Source organism: Durio zibethinus, chromosome 2 (assembly GCF_047325235.1).
Source record: "Durio zibethinus cultivar Kanyao isolate XHJ-2024 chromosome 2, ASM4732523v1, whole genome shotgun sequence".
Taxonomy (NCBI): Eukaryota; Viridiplantae; Streptophyta; class Magnoliopsida; order Malvales; family Malvaceae; genus Durio; species Durio zibethinus.
In genome coordinates this window covers 35,208,589-35,227,893 of record NC_143163.1, presented here as the reverse complement: position 1 = coordinate 35,227,893, position 19,305 = coordinate 35,208,589, and the positions used below count along the sequence as shown (strand labels likewise).

General features: G+C 27.4%; 2 protein-coding genes and 1 pseudogene across 2 annotated transcripts; all 3 read left to right on the top strand.

Moving 5' to 3' along the window:
- The first annotated feature begins 6,153 nt into the window (after positions 1-6,153).
- On the top strand, positions 6,154-6,741 carry LOC111317503 (uncharacterized). The gene has a single exon (XM_022919936.2). The coding sequence runs from the start codon at positions 6,265-6,267 to the stop codon at positions 6,709-6,711; it is 447 nt and encodes a 148-aa protein (XP_022775671.1). The 5' UTR covers positions 6,154-6,264; the 3' UTR covers positions 6,712-6,741.
- A 2,856-nt stretch (positions 6,742-9,597) lies between these two features.
- On the top strand, positions 9,598-10,222 carry LOC111317502 (uncharacterized). Its single transcript, XM_022919935.2, has one exon. It carries the CDS (start codon positions 9,680-9,682, stop codon positions 10,136-10,138), a length of 459 nt encoding a protein of 152 aa, XP_022775670.1. The 5' UTR covers positions 9,598-9,679; the 3' UTR covers positions 10,139-10,222.
- Positions 10,223-17,444: 7,222 nt separating this feature from the next.
- On the top strand, positions 17,445-19,189 carry LOC111318026 (protein PIN-LIKES 2 pseudogene; annotated as a pseudogene).
- The last annotated feature ends 116 nt before the right edge of the window (positions 19,190-19,305 follow it).

Below are 19,305 nucleotides of genomic sequence, written 5' to 3'. Positions count from 1 at the left end.
CATCATTTTTTTATTCAACAGCGATTCAATGATTTAAAAGTTTTTACTAGTATAGAAGGAACAAGATTAATTTTGTTATCCACCTGCTCGAGAAAATCAATTATTAGTAACTTAATGTGCCCCAAGACCTTTGAAAAAATGATTAAGCCGAAAATTACCAAAGCTATCATTCTCATACCTCATTCATCCTTTAAATGTTTAATGATGTAATAACGCAAGATTTTTTATGGAATGCAATCACTTTTGCCTTTTGTTTGGATATATATGTTTACATTATGAGTGGGGACCTCCATTATATAAGCAGGTTTATTTCGAGATCCAATTTTTTTACCTCACCAATAGATGTTATATAGATTGAAGAGATGCAACCATAGCAATGTGATATACTCTTCGATCGTTGGGGTCACATCTATCTCATTGAATATGAAACATCTATGAGCAAGGTCCTAAAATTGAACTTAAGCTCTTATCAGCTAGTTTTCTATAGGCACCTCAAGGAATGAGACAATATAACCATATTTTTCCTCGAAAGCCATCTTCCTAGAAGTTGTTACATGATGATAAATCTTGACTAACTCAAAAATGTCATTTTGTTAAAGCCTCAATTTAATTTCTTCAGGCAAAATTTTTTGTTCAAATTCTTTCAAACAGTTTTTCATTCTGCTTTGGGCTTCTAAAGATAAAGTTATCACTACACTGGTCTCTTCACACACGGTGGGCTTCGAAGTAGAGAAAATCATTATGGTGTTTTCGAAGTAAGAATGAAAATCTTCTAATTTATATTAGCACATTGACAAGCATATCCCATATGCAAATGTTTATGATGATGCATAATCATGAAACAAAAGGAAACAAGATCGAATTAAGTTAGTAATTGTATTAAAATAAATATTCTCTTAAGTGTCCTAATTTAAAGTATAATCTACAAAAATGGTATGGCTTTGTATAAGGTTAGTTTCTTAAGATTCATTATATGCATGGTTCGATACTTAATAAAGACTAAAAAGATTTTCCAATTAATCCTCACCATCATCCACTATTGACTAGCAAAGCCCTTGATTCTCACCCATAATGGGCTATAAACGAAAAATGTTTTAACTTAAATGAAAGTATTTCACTAGACCAAGCAAAGGCATTATAACCTCACAAAAACGTAGATACTTTATTCCCTCTTAGAAATGGATAGATTTGAAAGCTTGAGTATAAAACTCATATATGAATACAAATATGCACATTTGTGAAAGAATGTAGCAATTATTAATAAAAATAATATTAACAATATAATTAGCAACAATATTAAATAAGTAAAATAACATAACAAAACTAAATGAAACCATCAAATTTTTGGCTTCTCTTTATTCTAAGATGAGATAAAGAATTAAAATTAAATATTGAAACAACCATAAAATCAAAGTTTATATGACACATGTTTAATTTTTTGCTTGACTCTTTATCGTTTTTAGCAAAGTCGCCAAGCTATAATAATCATTTTTTGTTCAAAAGACTTAACTGCTATACTTAATAAAAATTTTTGAAATCTCTACCAATCTTTTTTTAAAATATGTGATTGATTACCCAAAAATATTATCTTTTAATAAAAATCTTAAAATTAATTAATATTTATTAAAAAAAATTTTAGGTCTATGAAATCAAGATTTGATCAATGAGTATAGTTACAAGTGAAAAAAGAATTAGCACCCTTACATTACCCGTTCGAAGAATGATACCAACTAAATATGTATAATCTTTTAATCTTGATGATGTGATATTTTTTATATTTAAATTTACTTTTTTAAAACTTATTTATGAAAAATATTTTTTTATTGTAAAATTAGTACTATCATTATTTCGTATTATATAAATTCTCCGACACTTTGTCAAAATTTATAAAAAAATTTTATTTAGAAAAAATTTTGAAAAAATCAACCATTCACAAAATTTTTAAAATTTCATCAAAAGATATTTTGTTTATTTATTAAAATTAATTTTAGGATTCTCTCAACTTTTTTATGAAATCTTCAAATTTTATTAAACTAATTTTAGAATTATCCCGACTAAAAACTTTAAATAAATTTTAGGATCATCTTAATTTTTTGACGAGATCTTAAAACTTTTTTTATGATAATTAAGATATTTAATTAAAGAAATATTTTTATTTTTGTTATTTTTATTTTATTATTTTTCATATTGTTTAAATAAACCTTTATTTTAGTAAAAATAATTTTAGATTATCTTAATTTTACGGTGAAATCCAAAAAATTATTTTTACTTGTAATAATTGAAGAAAATCAAACTTTTTCAGTTTTTTTTAAATTACATTTAAAATATTCATTTAAACAATTCATTGTTTTTTATTTTTTGATCTTTTATTTTATTATTTTTTAACAAAAATTATTTTTTAATTTATCCTAACACTTTGATGAAATTTAAATAATATTTTGCTTGCAACAAAATTTTAATTTTTTTAAATAGTTATTTTTTAAGGATTTTTTTAAATATTTATGCATATTATTTTTTTATTTTACTGAATCTACATTTTATTTTAACTTTATTTTATTTTTACTCATTTCTAATAATAATAATAATAATAACAACAACATAAAATAAAAATAAATATCAACATAAAATAAAAAAAATCAAAATAAAAAAAAATAAAAAAAACTTGCCAAACAGGTGAGGATAGGCACAAGTTGAAGCGTGAGTTAAGGCACGGGCCAAACATGGATCCGAATGCTAGAACGGTGTTATTTTGAAAAGGTTATAAAAAGTTCAAAAATCATATCTCTTTTCATTTTTCTTTTCGCTCTCTCTTTCTCTTTTTATCTATAACTCCTCTCTTTAAAATTCAAATCATCTCTCACCGATTATCATTGATTTTAAATTTTAACTAGTCATCGTCATGCATCAGTAGTCAAAATCGTCAACTGACCAAAAAATTCAACAAATCCTAATTTCTTATTACTGAAATCTGTAATTGGTCGTTAAAAAATTTTAATTTTTTTAGATTTGGTTGATAAAAAAATTTTAAAAATAAAAAAAAAAACCCTTACAACCTTCCCAACGCCTTTCTTAAACCAGTTTTACCCAAAAAAAAAAATCTAAAATAACCAAATCAAGAATATTTTTTTTGTTTCTGAAAATTTTTTTTGTTGTTTTCGAAATTTTTTTTTCACTGCTGATTCCTTTTTTAATAAAAAGGCTGTGATCATTTTTTTTTTTTTGCTGACATATATCCCTTTTTTCTCTCAATTCCCTAGGCTCTGTATTCCTCCCTTATGTCTTCTTGTTTATTGGACAGCTACTTATAGACTTTTGACGAAATCAATTCGAAAAGATCTAAAATTTTTGTTGAAATTTGCATGTCCAAAGTTAGGCCAATTGTTAAAGCTGATAACGGTCGGTCATGATCTAGAACTAGATTGCTCTTTAAACGAGCTGGTGCATTTAATGCACCAAAACATTTGGTGCAATATGAATTCAGAGAAAAGATATCTGACCAAATACAGTGAGATAATAATAATAATAATAATAATAATAATAATAATAATAATAATAATAATAATAATATGCAGGTTAAATGGGATTGGGTACCTACAATCATAATAAAAAAAAGCCAATTTTAAAGCTTTGACACCTACTAAAATGGTAAAAGTCATGTCCTGCTTTTTTATGAAGATCAAAATGCATTTTGAATTTTACAGATTATAAGCACAGATTATCAAGGAAAAAAGTAAGTACCTCCGAGCTAAAATATATGAAACATAAAAAATAAACTAAAATATAACTATTTGGATTTAATTCATGTGTAGTTGTACTATCTGACAGATATGTAAACAAAAATATACTTCATTTACTTATTAGGAAGAGACAGAAAGGGAGAGAAACCTCAACTGGTGCCAATTTACTTATTCCATGGGGTTTTCTTATCGGCTTTCTTGTTTCAGGCTCACGAACTTTTCCACTTATCTTTTACCTAAGTATTCATTGAAACACATTGAATATGATATCAAATAGTTTTAAGTGGTATATATGCGTGTATATGATGGAATTTCCAGATGATCATCAGTGTATGTATATCATAATTTTGTTTATAAAAAGTCTTTGCATATTATGTGTAGAAAAACTTCGCAAATTCTCAATATGGGAGAGATTTCAAGGCGTTACAACTCTACAGAAGAGATTTCAAGGCGTTACAACGATACCGCATTGCGTATCGTATTGTCTTTGAGAAATTTTGACGTAGTTGCGTTGTTCACGAGGCAAGAGAGTTTGTCGATGCCAAGACTTTCGCTTGGACACGGTCCTGAGCCTTGATATTTCCGATCGAAGAAATCGTGGGACAGCATTATCAGTTGCTTTCAGCACATCAGAATATTATCGTCTCTAGATTTAACAACGACATCACCTTTTAGTTGACTTAGTACTTCCGCTTCTCATTCAGGGGATGGATTTATTATTTATTATTTTTTTGGCCAATTAAGTGGATACATTCAAGCATATCAACTAGCCTAGAAGTATGTATGTCGGCTCTTAATTGTTCTTGTGGTAGCTTATAGCAAGGGTTGCCGTTTGTCTCAGTTTGGTCAGACTCCTATACGTAACCAAGCAGGGTTACGAAATATTTGGTCATGAACTCATGGTATAATTTTATTTTTTAAAATATTTAATTTGACTTAACTCTTTTTCTTTGCTCTAGTATTTCGGACAAAATTTGGCAGACTAAAAGCAAATCTATTATTATTATTTTTTTTTTTTTTTAAGGATTTTGCATTTGAAGTTTGATATTTTAAAAGCAAAATCTTCTATTTTAGCATATGTATATACTTATATGTAAATATTTACAATATTATAAAATTATTTCTTTGCAATTTATGAATTGCTGCATTTATTAATTCGATTATGTTTGTTCTGTATCATTTTTTGGGTCAAATGAATTCAACTTCAATCCTTATTTTTAATAAAACCATAAAATTAAAAAACTTTTAAAAATAAGATTTGGAAAGTTTAAATTTCAAAATTTTCATAACTGTAAAATTATTTCTAGGTATCTACAACTTTTTTACCCTTTCAATCAAATTGTTCATATAATCAAAAACATTATTTTCTTTAACTTTGTAACAAAATAATTTTTTTTTTCATCAAATAGGGACATTTCAATGTAAATGGAAAATAATTGAAGTGAAGATGAAATTATATACTTTTAATTTATGAGAATGATGATTTAATTAATTTATATTTTATTATACTTTTAAGCGTTATTCATTATCCAGTTTATATCCTTTGAGCCAAGAAAAGTACATATTCTCGGAATTTTACATCATCTTGTAAATTAAAATGCATCATTTTCAAGTTTAAAATTGACAATTATATAAATTTAGGAGATATTTTATGAAGATGATCATCTGCTGTCACTTAAACAATTCCAAAAACAAGAAATTTAATACTTTTGAATAATACTTTTATATTTTGTTTATATGTTTGTTTAAAATTTAATATGATTGTTTAATTATAATTTAAAATTAAATAGATAAATTATTCTATGTATCGCACAGGTAACAAAACTAATTTTCATATATAGATTCAACAATGAGTTTCACATAATATTTTAATAGATTTCATATAATTTTAAATTACATTTAATAAATTATATTGTAATAATTGTAGGTAACATATTCTCTTTTTCATTCCTCAAATTTTCCTAGGCTAGGAGAAAAATATCCTTATTATGATCAAAATTCTATTCAATGAATTTGAAATGTAGCATAATTGGTTCATATAATATCTAATATATTTAGAATATAAATTTTATCATCTGTAATTTTTTTTTCTTATCTCCTATCTCCATTGCACTAAAAAATTCTGCCCAGTGAGAGCTCATGAACACTAGGAATACCGGGTGAGTGAATGAAGTTTAAATTATGTATGTTACAGTTATAGATGTTGTGAAGAAATATATAAAATTCCATGATAATGATAATTAGAAGAAGTCCTTTATCAAATTACGCGGTGGAATCGCCGCCCCCTAACAGCACAAGACACATTCCCCGTCCTTTTATTACAGTATCTTCTTATTAAAGTGAATGTCCCACACGTCACCCTTCTGTCGGGCCTAAGCCATTGACTTTCTGCCAAATCAAACTTGTAAATGCCAAATCCTCTCGTGTTAATAACTAACACCCACTTGGTCTATAAATTACTCCGCCGAATGCCGATTCACCAACCATTTGTGAAAACTTTTGCAACTTTGTTTAACGTCCTAAAACCATGGAAGCAACTACTTTTTCTCTTTGCAATTCCTTAGCTCTTGCACCACGTCCGTTCTCCGGTGACCCGATATGCCGAAAAAAGGGTTTCGGAGGAGCGAAACCGCTGAATATCAAAATACTGGCGGCGAAAAGAGACGCACATAGTCACAACTTCGATGGCAAGCTTGTTGATGAGAGCATGGTTGTGTTAAGAAAACGAATTCACGAGATGAGCATGTTGGAGAAGAGTTACGAGCCACCCAAGCACTGGATGGAGTGGGAGAAGCAATACAAAAAGGCAAATTATGACCTCGATGTTTGTGAAGCAGTAGGGTATCTGCAATCCAAACTGATGGAAACAAGGCCTGGCGTAGCTTTGGGAATGGGAGCTCTTCTTCTGTTTAGCTTACCAACTTCAATGGCTGTAGTTTTGTTTCATGTCATGGCTATGATAAAAGGATTATAATTAAAGGTCATTTTTTATTTTTGATGTGAATGTTGTTGTATGATTGAACATTTCATCACGCATAATTCTTTATTTTATTAATCATGATCTTTTCATTTGTAATAACTTAACGTTTGCTTGACCAATTTGGCATTGCTCACTTAAATTTATTTATTCAATTATATTAATATATAATTTTTCTATATAAAAGTTATTATTTGATATACTAATAATATAATTTTTTAATTTCACCACTAAAGTAAAAAAAAATTAATACATATATTTATTTTTTTAAAAATACCTTAAAATATGTATAAAATTTAAAAACTTCATTAATAATAAATAAAATAATTTCTCATATACATATAATTGATATTATAAAGAATCTTTTGTTATCCTAACTGTTTTTGTTTTGCTCACGCGGTCACGCCACGCCAAGGTTGTCGTTGCTTATCCTAAATGAATTTAACGTGTAAGCAATATTAAACTTTCCTTCATGTCTACTGCTTGTAAATGATACGACGTTAACTTTTTTATACCACTTCTTTTTGGTTATGTCTTAAATGTCACACTAATGGAAATAATAGATACAAAGCTTATAAATGATACGAAGTTAATATGATATTGTATATATATTTTTTTAATTAATGTAATACTCTGATAAAATAACTTTGAATTTTTATTTTTTTTTGAGTGTGATATATATATATATATATAATATGAGAATTGTAAGTATAATATATGGCTTTGAGTGAAACAATTTTTTTTATTTTCGAAAATTATTTTCAAATAATTAATTAATATAATATGAAAAAAATTAAAATCAATATAAAATTTGTCGACATTGCCAATCTCTGGTAAGTAATAAAACTTAATTTTATTACAAACGATATGATTACGTTATCTCATAGTAAATATAAAGAAACAACTCTGCAGGCCTGCCTGCCTGCCCGCCTTCACGGCTTCACCTTAACCGCCCCAAGATAACTAATAAAATATTTGCTCACATGGTGACCTTGTCGTTGGTCAACAATATTCTGGCAATCATAACAAGTCAAAGTTAATGCCGTTGCCGGTGCTGAGATGCTTCTTATGGCGGCCTAATTTCTATTTTCACATTATTATATCACTCGAATATTTCAGTTTAAGTCAAATCATATTTTATAACTTTAGAATCCAATTTCAAATGCTTCTTTAACTTATAAAGCGACTTATTACATAATTTTTTTAAAAAAATTTTCAGGTGCTCTCATGTCAGTGTATTTGACAGCATAATTTATTGAGAAATGTTAGCTAATTTAACTAAAAAAATTTTAATTAATGCATTGTTATTTTTTGAATTCTGCAAAAGAATAATGTATTAGATTTTTTAAGAAATAATATTAAATTCATAATAAATAATATCTAATATCCAAAGAAACACTGTACATAAAAACTTGAATCTGACGTATTAAATCATAAATATAATGGTCACCTGTTGTGGAACTCGACAAGAAACCCAACCCGAAATAAAATAAATAAAAATCCATTTTTATACATATTATTAATAAATTTAATTTAATTTATAAAAAATAAATTAAAATTAAAATCATATATAGAACACTTAATAAATTAATTTAATAAGCATTACATGAATAATACGTAATTTATAAATAATATAATAAATAAATATTAAAAATTATTATTTACAATGGAATTAAGATAATCGATATCTTTAAATCACTTCCTCCTTACCCTAACCGTGAGTGTTTATAATTTTCGTAATTGGAGCCGACAGTGAGGGATGCAGATTAGCCATCTCCCCGAAGATTCCTTTTGTTTTAAAGTCTCCCACGTCTCTCTATTTCTGTGTCTTTGCTATTAAATGAAGATACAGAGAACCTTAACAAAATAACGAGCGCCACGTCGTGTCTTCATTAAATTCTCAATTAACGAAAGTCAAGCAGTGATGCAACGTACAAGAAACTTTGCCTACCCAATGCTGAATACACTGTATAAGCTAAAGCCCCTCTCGTTCCTGAACTTAACTGAAATCAATCAGTTTAGCATTAATTAGTCCATTACTTAGATGTATATATCAATAAGCATGATTAAATATATAAAAGGACATATAATTATAATTTAATCGTAAGTGCATAAATTAATTAATTTTATTTTTTAAAATAATATTTAATAGATATAAAATTTAAATATTAACGTATGTAATTTTTATATAATAGTTTCCTTTAATTAAAAAGTATTTTCAAAAAATAAAAAAGGGGTTGTTACAAAATTTAAATATTGTATATATTAAATTTTATTTTTTAAAAATAATTACATAAATTAATTTCTTCTACTTTTAACTTTTTTTCTCATGAAAAGTACTCTATATCACCTATCTCATGCTATTAATTTTTCATAACTATTTACCCAAATAATAAAATCAATCATAAATTAAATTACTGTATATGTTAACATAGTAAATCTTATGATCTGAGCTTAGCTTCTAGTTGCATAAAATTCTTACCTCTAGAAATACTTGGGTAAGCTACATGTCGGTATCAAGACGTGATAACCGTTGCATCAGGGGATCCACTCTAAAAAAACGTGCTACAAAATTGTACCGCCGCTGCTGAAAGACGCGGTTTGGCCATCCCTTATTGCCTAAGATATTGCAAAGTCACATGCCCCACGACTTTATTTTATTTAATCTATCAAGATTATAAATTAAACTTTATAATTTATATATTTATATTATGTTTATTTTATGTAAAATATATAAAATATAAAATTATTATATTATAATTTCTTTTAATATGTTTAATATTAATTTTTAAAATAAATTTATATTCTGTTTTTATGAATTTTATATTATAAATTTTTTTATTATACCATCATATTATATCTAAAATCATTAGATCTGTTATAAATATAGAACTCCACGGCATTTTCTGATTAGATCATTCGATTATTATCTCCTTCCATAGTTCTTCACATCAAAAAGTAAGAAATGCAATCAACATTTCTATCTTCATCATCACTTTTCTTCAACCCTTTTCGTTGCTCAAGAACACGCCTTCAAAACCATAATCGGAAAAAGGCGATCTCGACGAAAATAATCGCCACGAGAAGATCAGAGGCTCATGATCAAAACTGTAGCGGACGACTTGTAGATGAAAACATGATTGTTCTACGGAAAAGAATACATGAGTTGAAGATGATCGAGAGCAACTACGAGCCACCGACGGATTGGATGGAGTGGGAGAAACGTTATTACACGAGCTATGATTCGATTATATGTGATGTTTTGGGTGTTTTGCAATCCCAGTTGATGAATAGTAGGCCGAGCTTGGCTTTGGGGATACTGGCTTTGATAATGTTAAGCGTACCCACGTCTACTGCTTTGATGTTTTTCCATTTGATTGAAACAGTCAAGGGGATTGTTGTTTCTGGGATTCATATGATATAAGAAAAGTGATGATCTATCTCTTTTTGTAAACGGATATAAAATTTATACAGAGGAATGAAATATTCATTTGTTTTCTGGATTTTATTTAAGAAGTATGCCATTAATTCAGAAATATTTTATCATAATTGAGGATATATTTTTAATGGAACGTATTATACATTTTTGTTCAAAAATTATGCTTATGCTTTTCGTATTTGTTGGACTTGGATTTTTTTTTTTTGCTAAGCCATGATTTTATTAACAACCAGAAAAAAGGTTACAACAGGGGTTCAATACACAAAAAGTTTTCTCCCAACATCTACAAACAGAACCAGAAAGGCACACAAGGCCTAAGAAGCAAAGAAAATATATGACAAATTAAAACAACAAAGAAAACAGAAAGCCATGTTACCACCACGCCACATGAACATCTCATTTCTGTCAACCCCTGCTTCTCTATAAACCTTAAGCAACCTGACATCACCGGCCAGAAATTATCAATTTCAGCAAAAATAGATCAGTGTCTCCGAGGTATACCCTCCTTTGGACACCAGTTCAAAGCAATCTTCGAATTAGACTATAATCAATCCCACACCTTCATACCTCCCAGATTTCACAAATATCTCCAAAGCAAATTTGATTGCAAATACTTCAGCAATGTTCAATTCCTGAACACCCAAAGGATAATAGAGCAAAAACACAACAACATAATTGATGTTATTGCATTGATTTCAATTTATAAGTTGTTGTTAATTCACCTATATAAACATATATATGGTTGAGGATGGTAAAATAATTCTACTTACATAAACATAAAAAGCGATAATGCTCCAACAAAAAGTATTCGATTCTTTTTTGTAAATGTTTATTAAGAGTTATTGTATTTATTCCATTAATTTTTAACCGGTTTACAAGTTCATAGTGAAAAAAAAAAAAAAAGGAAAGGAAAAACGTACAAAGTATATTGACCACTCTTCATCTAAATTGCAGTGGCTTAGAAAATTTTTACTGGCTTGCAGTTAATAAACACTGGAAATATCATAACCTCTTTAACAAATAAAATGCCAAAAAAGAAGGTGTTTCATGCGACTGTATATAGTGTGAAAGTGAAATGACAAGGTATGGTATTAGGGTTACAGGTGAGGTTCCCTGCTTTATTAATTCTGTCGTAGTACTAGCTATAATAAGCTGTAACTGTGAGATATTATAATTCCTATGTGAAATCAATGGCTCCAAAGAACAAGCAACAACCGTATGCAGTCTGCCAAATTAAGGTACGCTTCTGCAGAACATCATCAACTTTTAAATTGGGAAAAATCTCACTTTCTCTTTTTTGTCCCAGTTTTCTATGGCTTCACTAAAGCCATGGGAACGAGATTGTCAGCAAGAGACTGGCTTCGTTGGGCAAAATTTAACTGTAGAAGCTACTTCTGGTACGGTGTGCCAGTCATAGTAGGGAGCGAACAGGCTTGGTTCTATTAGGAGCCATTCCTTTTGAGCAAACTCTTTTGCGGCCAATTGTTAGAAGAAGTTCATGTTTATACGTTCTTCGTCCCAAAAAAGAAAATAAATAATTACATGCTCTTAAGATAAAAATATATGCATGTCATAATTCATATTTGCATTTCTTTTTCTTTTTTTTTTTGGTGATTTTCAGGCCATTTACAGTATCTTACATGATTCAAAAATGTTAAGATCATATCATAAGGTGTCAACCAATTATGCTATTAAAATTCTTTAAAAGCCATAATAAACCTGGATTTTTTTTTTTTTCATTTTCATCAAAGAGGCAACTAGTAACTAAGAGCTAATGATTTTCTTTTTAAATTTTAAGATTGTTAAATATTAAATTTTAATCACTCAAATTAAAAATTTATCATTCTACTAACAAATTACAAGAATGTTGCATATCCCCAAGTTTTTAGAAATTAAGATCCAATTATCTTAAATATATATAAATAAATTATCATATAAACTAATAATGAACTTTTTTAATTCTATAAGCAAGGTTAAAAATGGTAATACATGTCGCTTAGGGTATATTTAAAAAATAAAAAATAAATAAAAAAGTAGGACATGTGTCACCATGTCAATCTTATTTGTAAAATTAAAAAACTTTATTGTCAATATATCAAATAATTTTTTATACATTTTCAACTTATACAATGTAAATATATTTTTTTTAGTTTTATACATTTTTTAATGCTTGATTTTAATATATCTAAAGGATGAAAGAGATAAGTTAAAATAGAAAAAAATTATTTCTATAAATTCAATGAATGGGAAAGACAAGTGAAAAAGAAAAAAAAATACTTAATTTTATTATTTAAATCTATTGAGATCAATGGTTAAAAAAAAATAAAAAAGTATAGAACTTTTTTTTGTGTAACTTGATCCCTTCCCATATATATATATATATATATATATATATAATATAATCCGGTTACACAAGTGTAAATTTTACACTTTTTAGATTTTTGGATCATAATTAAATCTATGACTCATTTGAATCAAAATAATATTTTTAAATTTAGTAATTTTGATTCACAAAATTAAAAGCAGTATAAGAATTACATTAATGTAAATGAATTCAACTTTATATATATATATATATATATATATATTGAAACTAGAGGAGGACAATTTTTTGGTTTGTCTACTTTGAATTATAAAAGCTTAAAAATGGGATAATATTTGTTAGTGTCAAGCTATCTTTTAGGCGGGCATAAACCTAAAATTATAAAGTGGGATGTCGATTAATAATAAAGGTCGAAGGTTTCTCCGATATTTTATTTGACACTCAAGTCAATACTCGAGAATAGAATAGGAAAATGATAAAGAAAAAAAGTAGATATGAAAGTTCAAGTTTTTTTATAAAACTTAAGATGTACTATTTATAACTATGTGATGGAGGTGTTGGGCCTAGATAACTTGAACTTCAAGTGGCAATATTAGGGCTAATGTGCCAACTTAAGTTGAACTAGCAATCAGAGATCCAATCAAAGATGACAAGTCAGTATTTTCACATAACATCAGGTGGTCAGCTGAGATGGTTGAGTTGATGTGGAGCCTGAAACTTCAAATTGGATCAACACATTAACTCAAGTCAAATTGACAAAAATATCTTCATCTAATTGATGACTTACACTATAGAGTAAAATATCTATTTTGCCTTTTGTACAACAAAAATGCTCTTAAGAATATTCAAACTAGATATGAATATGCTCAACCTATCCTAAATCTACATCTTAGCTTGCCCTTAGATTTAGGTGTCAAGGCACCCCATCCATTGATTTTCATTAATTTAAATACGCTTCATCCCCTATTTTTATACCTATCATTTATTGTAAGTCAAATTATATAATTAGTCCCTATACTTATATGAAATTTGAACTTTAGTTATATATAAAAATTTGCAAGAATTAGATCCTCGTACTAGTTTAATTTAATAGTATTTGTCCAATTCGATAACAATGTTACTTGATCTTCGTTAAATTAGTTAATGTGGCTGTTGATTATGCTGATGTGGTATTGACTTTAATGATATGGCATCGACTTGTTAATGAGACAATTGATATTGATAAATTCAGTTGTTAAATTATGCAAATAGCCTCTATACTCATACGAAATTTGAAATTTAGTCTCTATCTTGTACAAAGTTTGAAATTTAGTTCCTTTATTACAAAAAATATTTTGAATTTTTAAAAATTCTCTTGTTTTTTAAAACATTAAATTTTAAAAATTGCTACAATATTCTTTCATCATATTTTATCACAATATTGAAAAATCTATCACAATATTTAGTCACAATTTTCATATATTGTCACTAAAGTTGTCATAATTTTTTGTCACCCATATGAAATACTATTACTAGTTCTGTTATTATTTTTTGTTCCGTCCTATCATAAAATATAAATATGTTATTAATTTTGTTACACTTTTCTGTCACAATTGTTGTATATCATGGCCATATGAAAAAAAAAATCTTAAATCAATCTATTAAAAATTTATCACAAATTTATCAATATATGATACAAATCTGTCATTATATAATTTTAATAAGACTATTTTTTATTAATTTATATAATGAATTAAAATTATAATTACATCCTATAAAAGTAAATTTATCTACAAAATAATGTTTTTATTTTTTTAAAATTAAACCATATTTAAATGATTTTTTATAATCAAATATAGATTCAAGATTTTGAATACATTAAAATAATTTATTAAACTTAATGTGTATTAGTTTTAAAATTAATCTTATTATTTAATTTAACATAATTATTTGAATTTTTTTTTGTGAAGACCCAACAAATTGAAAGTTTCATTATAACATATGATATTAATATTTCAATTTATCAAATAAATAATTTCTTCCTTTCGTTTTGTTAAAATTCAAAATTCATCATTCAAATGAATAGGAGCTTGTCCCTTGTAAGAATTTAGGTTTAAATATTTTATTTTATTTTATTGGATGGAATTATCATTTCATTCATGCTTTGTTTTGGATTCATTACAAATACAACTCTATTTAGTAATTTGGGTTCATTATAAATTTTGTTATATGATATATTTATACTAATTAAAATAATATTAACTTTGATAGATTAATTTAAATTATTAATATTATAATTTATTAATATAAATGATAATAATAATAATAATATTAATTATATATATAATAAAAACTAATATATTAAAAGAACTAAAATATTTTTAAATTTAATATTTAAAAAAATTAAAAAAACTAAAAAATTATTTTATATTAAAAAAATTAAATTTCAAATTTTGTGTAAATATATTATCTAAATTTTAAATTTCGTAAGAATATAAAGATCATTTATATAATTTAATAATTAATTTTATTAATTTTAATTATCACATCAATAAATTAATATCATATCACTAAAATTAATGTCACATCATTATGATCAACAACCACATTTATTAATTGAACAGAAATAAAATAATACATAATATTAATTAGATTAATATTATTAAATTAAAATAATATAAAAATATAATATCTACCAATTATTATATAAAAACTAAAATTCAAATTTTATATTAATACGTAAACTAATTGTACAATTGACCTTTACTTTAATATCTATCTTAACATCTCTAAGCAAAGTCACATGAAAATCAGCGGGAGGCCTTTTATTTTTGTTTAACGCTGGGAAATAGTACATCGCCATTTTCCTGCACGCAAATTAACATGATAATTTATTGTTACCTGTTTTTTTTCTCCTGTAAAGACGTTGCCTTAGGCCCACTCTTTTACATCAAAAAGTGAATTGCAGGGAGTGCTCCTTGCAAGCCTGTCTTCGCATGGTATAGAAGAACCCCGGGTTCGCCTTACGCCAATTTTAAGCTTCTCTCTCTCTCTCTCTCTCTCTCTCTCTCTCTCTCTCTCTCTCGATTCTTAGAAATATAAAATAGTAATATGAAGTGTTAGAATATATTTAATGCGTACAATTATAATAGGATTAAATAAAATAATATTATAATTAATATTAAATCAAATAATATTATATTAATTTTTGTTTGATATATATAAAAATCAAAATCAAAATAATTTATTTATTGATTAAAATTATTTTTTAAAAATTTATATAATTTAAAGTATTGTTATAATTTTTAAAAATATAATAGAATATATAAATTAATTTTATAAATTAAAAATAATTTTTTTACTTTTAAAAGATTAAATTATTTTGTATTAAAAGAATAATTAATTTTTTTATAATTTTTTAAAATATAAATTAAATATAATATAAAATTATTATTATTTTATTTTATTTATCACCTTTTACGTTAAACATTAAACATGATCTTAATTTATTATATTATTGTGAGGTTTGATGGATGAAAGAGCTATTTTCAGTCCGATCCGAGGCAGATATGGGCTGATAGTTGGCTGCTGACTCGCTGGTTCAAAATCTCATCAAAGAATACGCTGTGCAGCAAATATAGATTGGGTTGTGTTTATGATCTAACGATGTAGGTGCTGCGTTCAACTTTACATATGAAACAGACATAAATAAAACCTAAATGGCACTACTATCATAGCCGATCAACTAAGCAACAGAAGTTACAACGGGAAACTGCAATTGTGGAAATGAGGCTCGCGATAAAAGCTGGAAAGGCAGGCCTGGGATTAAATGCAATGGCAGTGACAGCTCCAGTGTGCCCTCGTGAAACTGAAACTGGCAACCCATCTGGCAAGTGCCACTGTAGATCATAAAGAATAAATTAGTTATCCAAGGGTAGAAAGAGTAGCGCTTGTAAAGCAAGGTAAAGAATTCTTACGACTCGAGTCACAAAATCATTCGAAGTAGAAGCCACAACAACATTTAAAAATTGTTTTAGATTTGGAGATTTTTCAAGTGAAATTCTGATTAGGGTTGAAAATTTAGAGATTTTTTCAAGCGCTAAAAAGTTTTTTAAGGTTATTAATCTGTTTTTTTTTTTTCTTTTGTTTTCAAAATAAATTTATTTTAATGATATTATTATTTTTAAGTAATATTTGAGATAATGTGTTAATATTAATGTGGATTTTTTATAATAATACATATTAATATTAACATTGTTAAAAATTAATAAAAATATCACGTCAATAATTATATCAATTATTTACGAAAAAAATTTAATACTATTAATAATGGGATTGAAATTAAAAAAAAAATACAAGGATTAAATTTTTTTAAAATTATATTTGAGGAATTAAATTTTTAAAATTAAATGAGTATAGAGACTTATGACTTATTTTTACTTAATAAAAATGTATAAATAAAAATATAAACATATAATACCTCTTTTAAAAAAAAAAAAAAAACTTTAATGAAAATTTTGTAAGAAATAAATATATAATAATATCAATAAATACCTCGAACTCTTAACGCATAAACTAACAAATAAAAATAATTTCTAATGATTCACACCACCTACTTATATTTTCACAAAGTATTGGAACATAAAAAAAATTAATTAAAATAAAACTTTTAAATATATAAAAACAATACAATCAATTATTTATTTTAAAAAATTTAAATGAATACACGATGAATACATGAAATGAATATATATTAACAAAAATAATTTAAATTTGATTTAAAATATTTATATTATTTAATAAATTTAAATATAAACTTAAAATATTAAACTTAAATGACATTAAACAATATTAACTTGAGCCTTGCTTTTTAAAAATATCAAAGAAAAAAAAAATTTTTCCCAAAAGTTTCTACTGTAAAAACGAAATTCCTAGAAATTTGCTTCAATAAATAAATATATAAATCATGCTTCCACGTATCCAAACTCGAAAGCTTTTACGTGATTCTTTCTTCTATTTTCCTGTCTTCAACTCCCTACCTTTTTTTTTTTTCTCAGCAATTCTCGTATTTTTCTGATTCGTAAGTTCCCTCTGTAACCCTGTTCTTCTTCTCCTCTTTTTTTTTTTTTAATTATTGCGTTATTTGTAAGAGTCTTTGATACCCTTTTCTGCGTTTTCATTGATGTAGATGGAGCGGGAATTTTTGTTTAATCTTTTCAAGTTTTTATCTATTTTCCTTTATCGCTATTGCTATTTTTTTTATTGTCATGGTTATTGATAATTTTGTGAGATTTTGGTGCTGCTATAATGAATCCCGTTATACGGTTTACAACTTTCTCAAGTGGGTTTTAGAGATTGTGTTGAATTTCTCTATTTTGTTTGTGTAATTCTCGTTCTGGTTTTGTATTGCAGGAAGAAATTTAAAATCTGTTCTTTGATAAGAATTTCGAAAGAAGATGATTCGTTATTTGGCTGAAATTTATACAAATGATATGAAGTCTAATGGGGAAGATTTATTAAGTGCTATAGTGCCTTCTATGAAAACTTGTCTCTTACAGTTATGGTATTGGTTCTTGCTCCTAAGCAAGCTTGTTTTTGCCTTATTCTTGCCCTGTCTAATTTTTACCGAACTGGGTGAAAGTATTACGCTTGATGGCATTGCTCAGTGGTGGTTCATTCCAGTTAATCAGTACTTTTGTTGGTTGCTTGCGTGGGTTTTTGGTCGTTATTATATGTCGCCTGCCACCTGAGTAGAAGAGATTTGCGATCATTATTACCGCCTTCGGCAATACGGGAAACCTATTTATTGCTATTGATGGTGCTGTATGTCACACTTTGAATTCCCCTTTTGGACCCCATTGCTACTCAAGGTGTGTGGCCTGTCTCTTTAGCGCAGTCGGTTGCTGTAATTCTTGTCTATTACCCTTGTTTATCACATGACGGAGCCGCCTTTGGAGTTCCATGAAGTTGTTAAGAAGAGACTGAAATCGAGGAACAGAGGCCGCTTAATGATAATGATATCAGCGGGCCTCTTTTGTAGAAGCTTAGTGGCCGAGTATTGAGGAAAAAGAGACCGAAAATTCTATAAAACCATTCGTTGCCAGGATTTTAACACCATCTCAAGTGGATCAGTAACCACTTTAACAATGGAGAGGCTGGTGAGAGCAGTCCCAGGTCCATTCGGTGCTTAGCTGTACCAAGAGTAGTTAAACTCCAACACAGCACATACCTCAGCCCCCTATAATTGCATCTCTACTAGCTATCATTGTTGGTACAGTGCCTCAATTAAAAACCTTTGTCTATGGCTATGATTCTCCTCTATCTTCCATCATAGACAGCTTGGAGATTTTAGCTGGTGCAATGGTGCCTTCTGTGTTGCTCGTTCTTAGCGGTACGCTAGCTGATGGTCCAAATGATTCTAAGCTTGGCCTCAGAACCACCACTGGCATAACGGTGGCAAGACTCTTGGTGCTTCCTTTGCCGGGAATAGGGGTTGTGACACTTGCTTCCAACTTGAATTTTCTTGTTCCTGGTGATGCAATGTACAGATTTGTGCTCTTGTTGCAATACAGTACACCAAGTGCCATTTTATTGGCAGCTATTGCAAGCTTGAGGAGTTATGCAGTTAGTAAGGTTTCAGCACTTGTCTTCTGGCAACATGGCAACATGTGTTTGCCCTATTTTCTTTGTCTCTATTTATTGTTGTTTACTTTAAATTGCTGCCAAATATTTAGCTTGGGAGTTTTGTTTAATGTCTTGACGCATGTTGTTCTACGTGCTTTACTGTATACAATGGTTGGCTGATCAACTATTCTTAACACTTGGTACTGCTCTGAAACTGGGCACGGCT

What these genes read in the sequence shown, in the direction of transcription:
- LOC111317503 (XM_022919936.2), top strand. Translation starts at nt 6,265, where the DNA reads ATGGAAGCAACTACTTTTTCTCTTTGCAATTCCTTAGCTCTTGCACCA.
- LOC111317502 (XM_022919935.2), top strand. Translation starts at nt 9,680, where the DNA reads ATGCAATCAACATTTCTATCTTCATCATCACTTTTCTTCAACCCTTTT.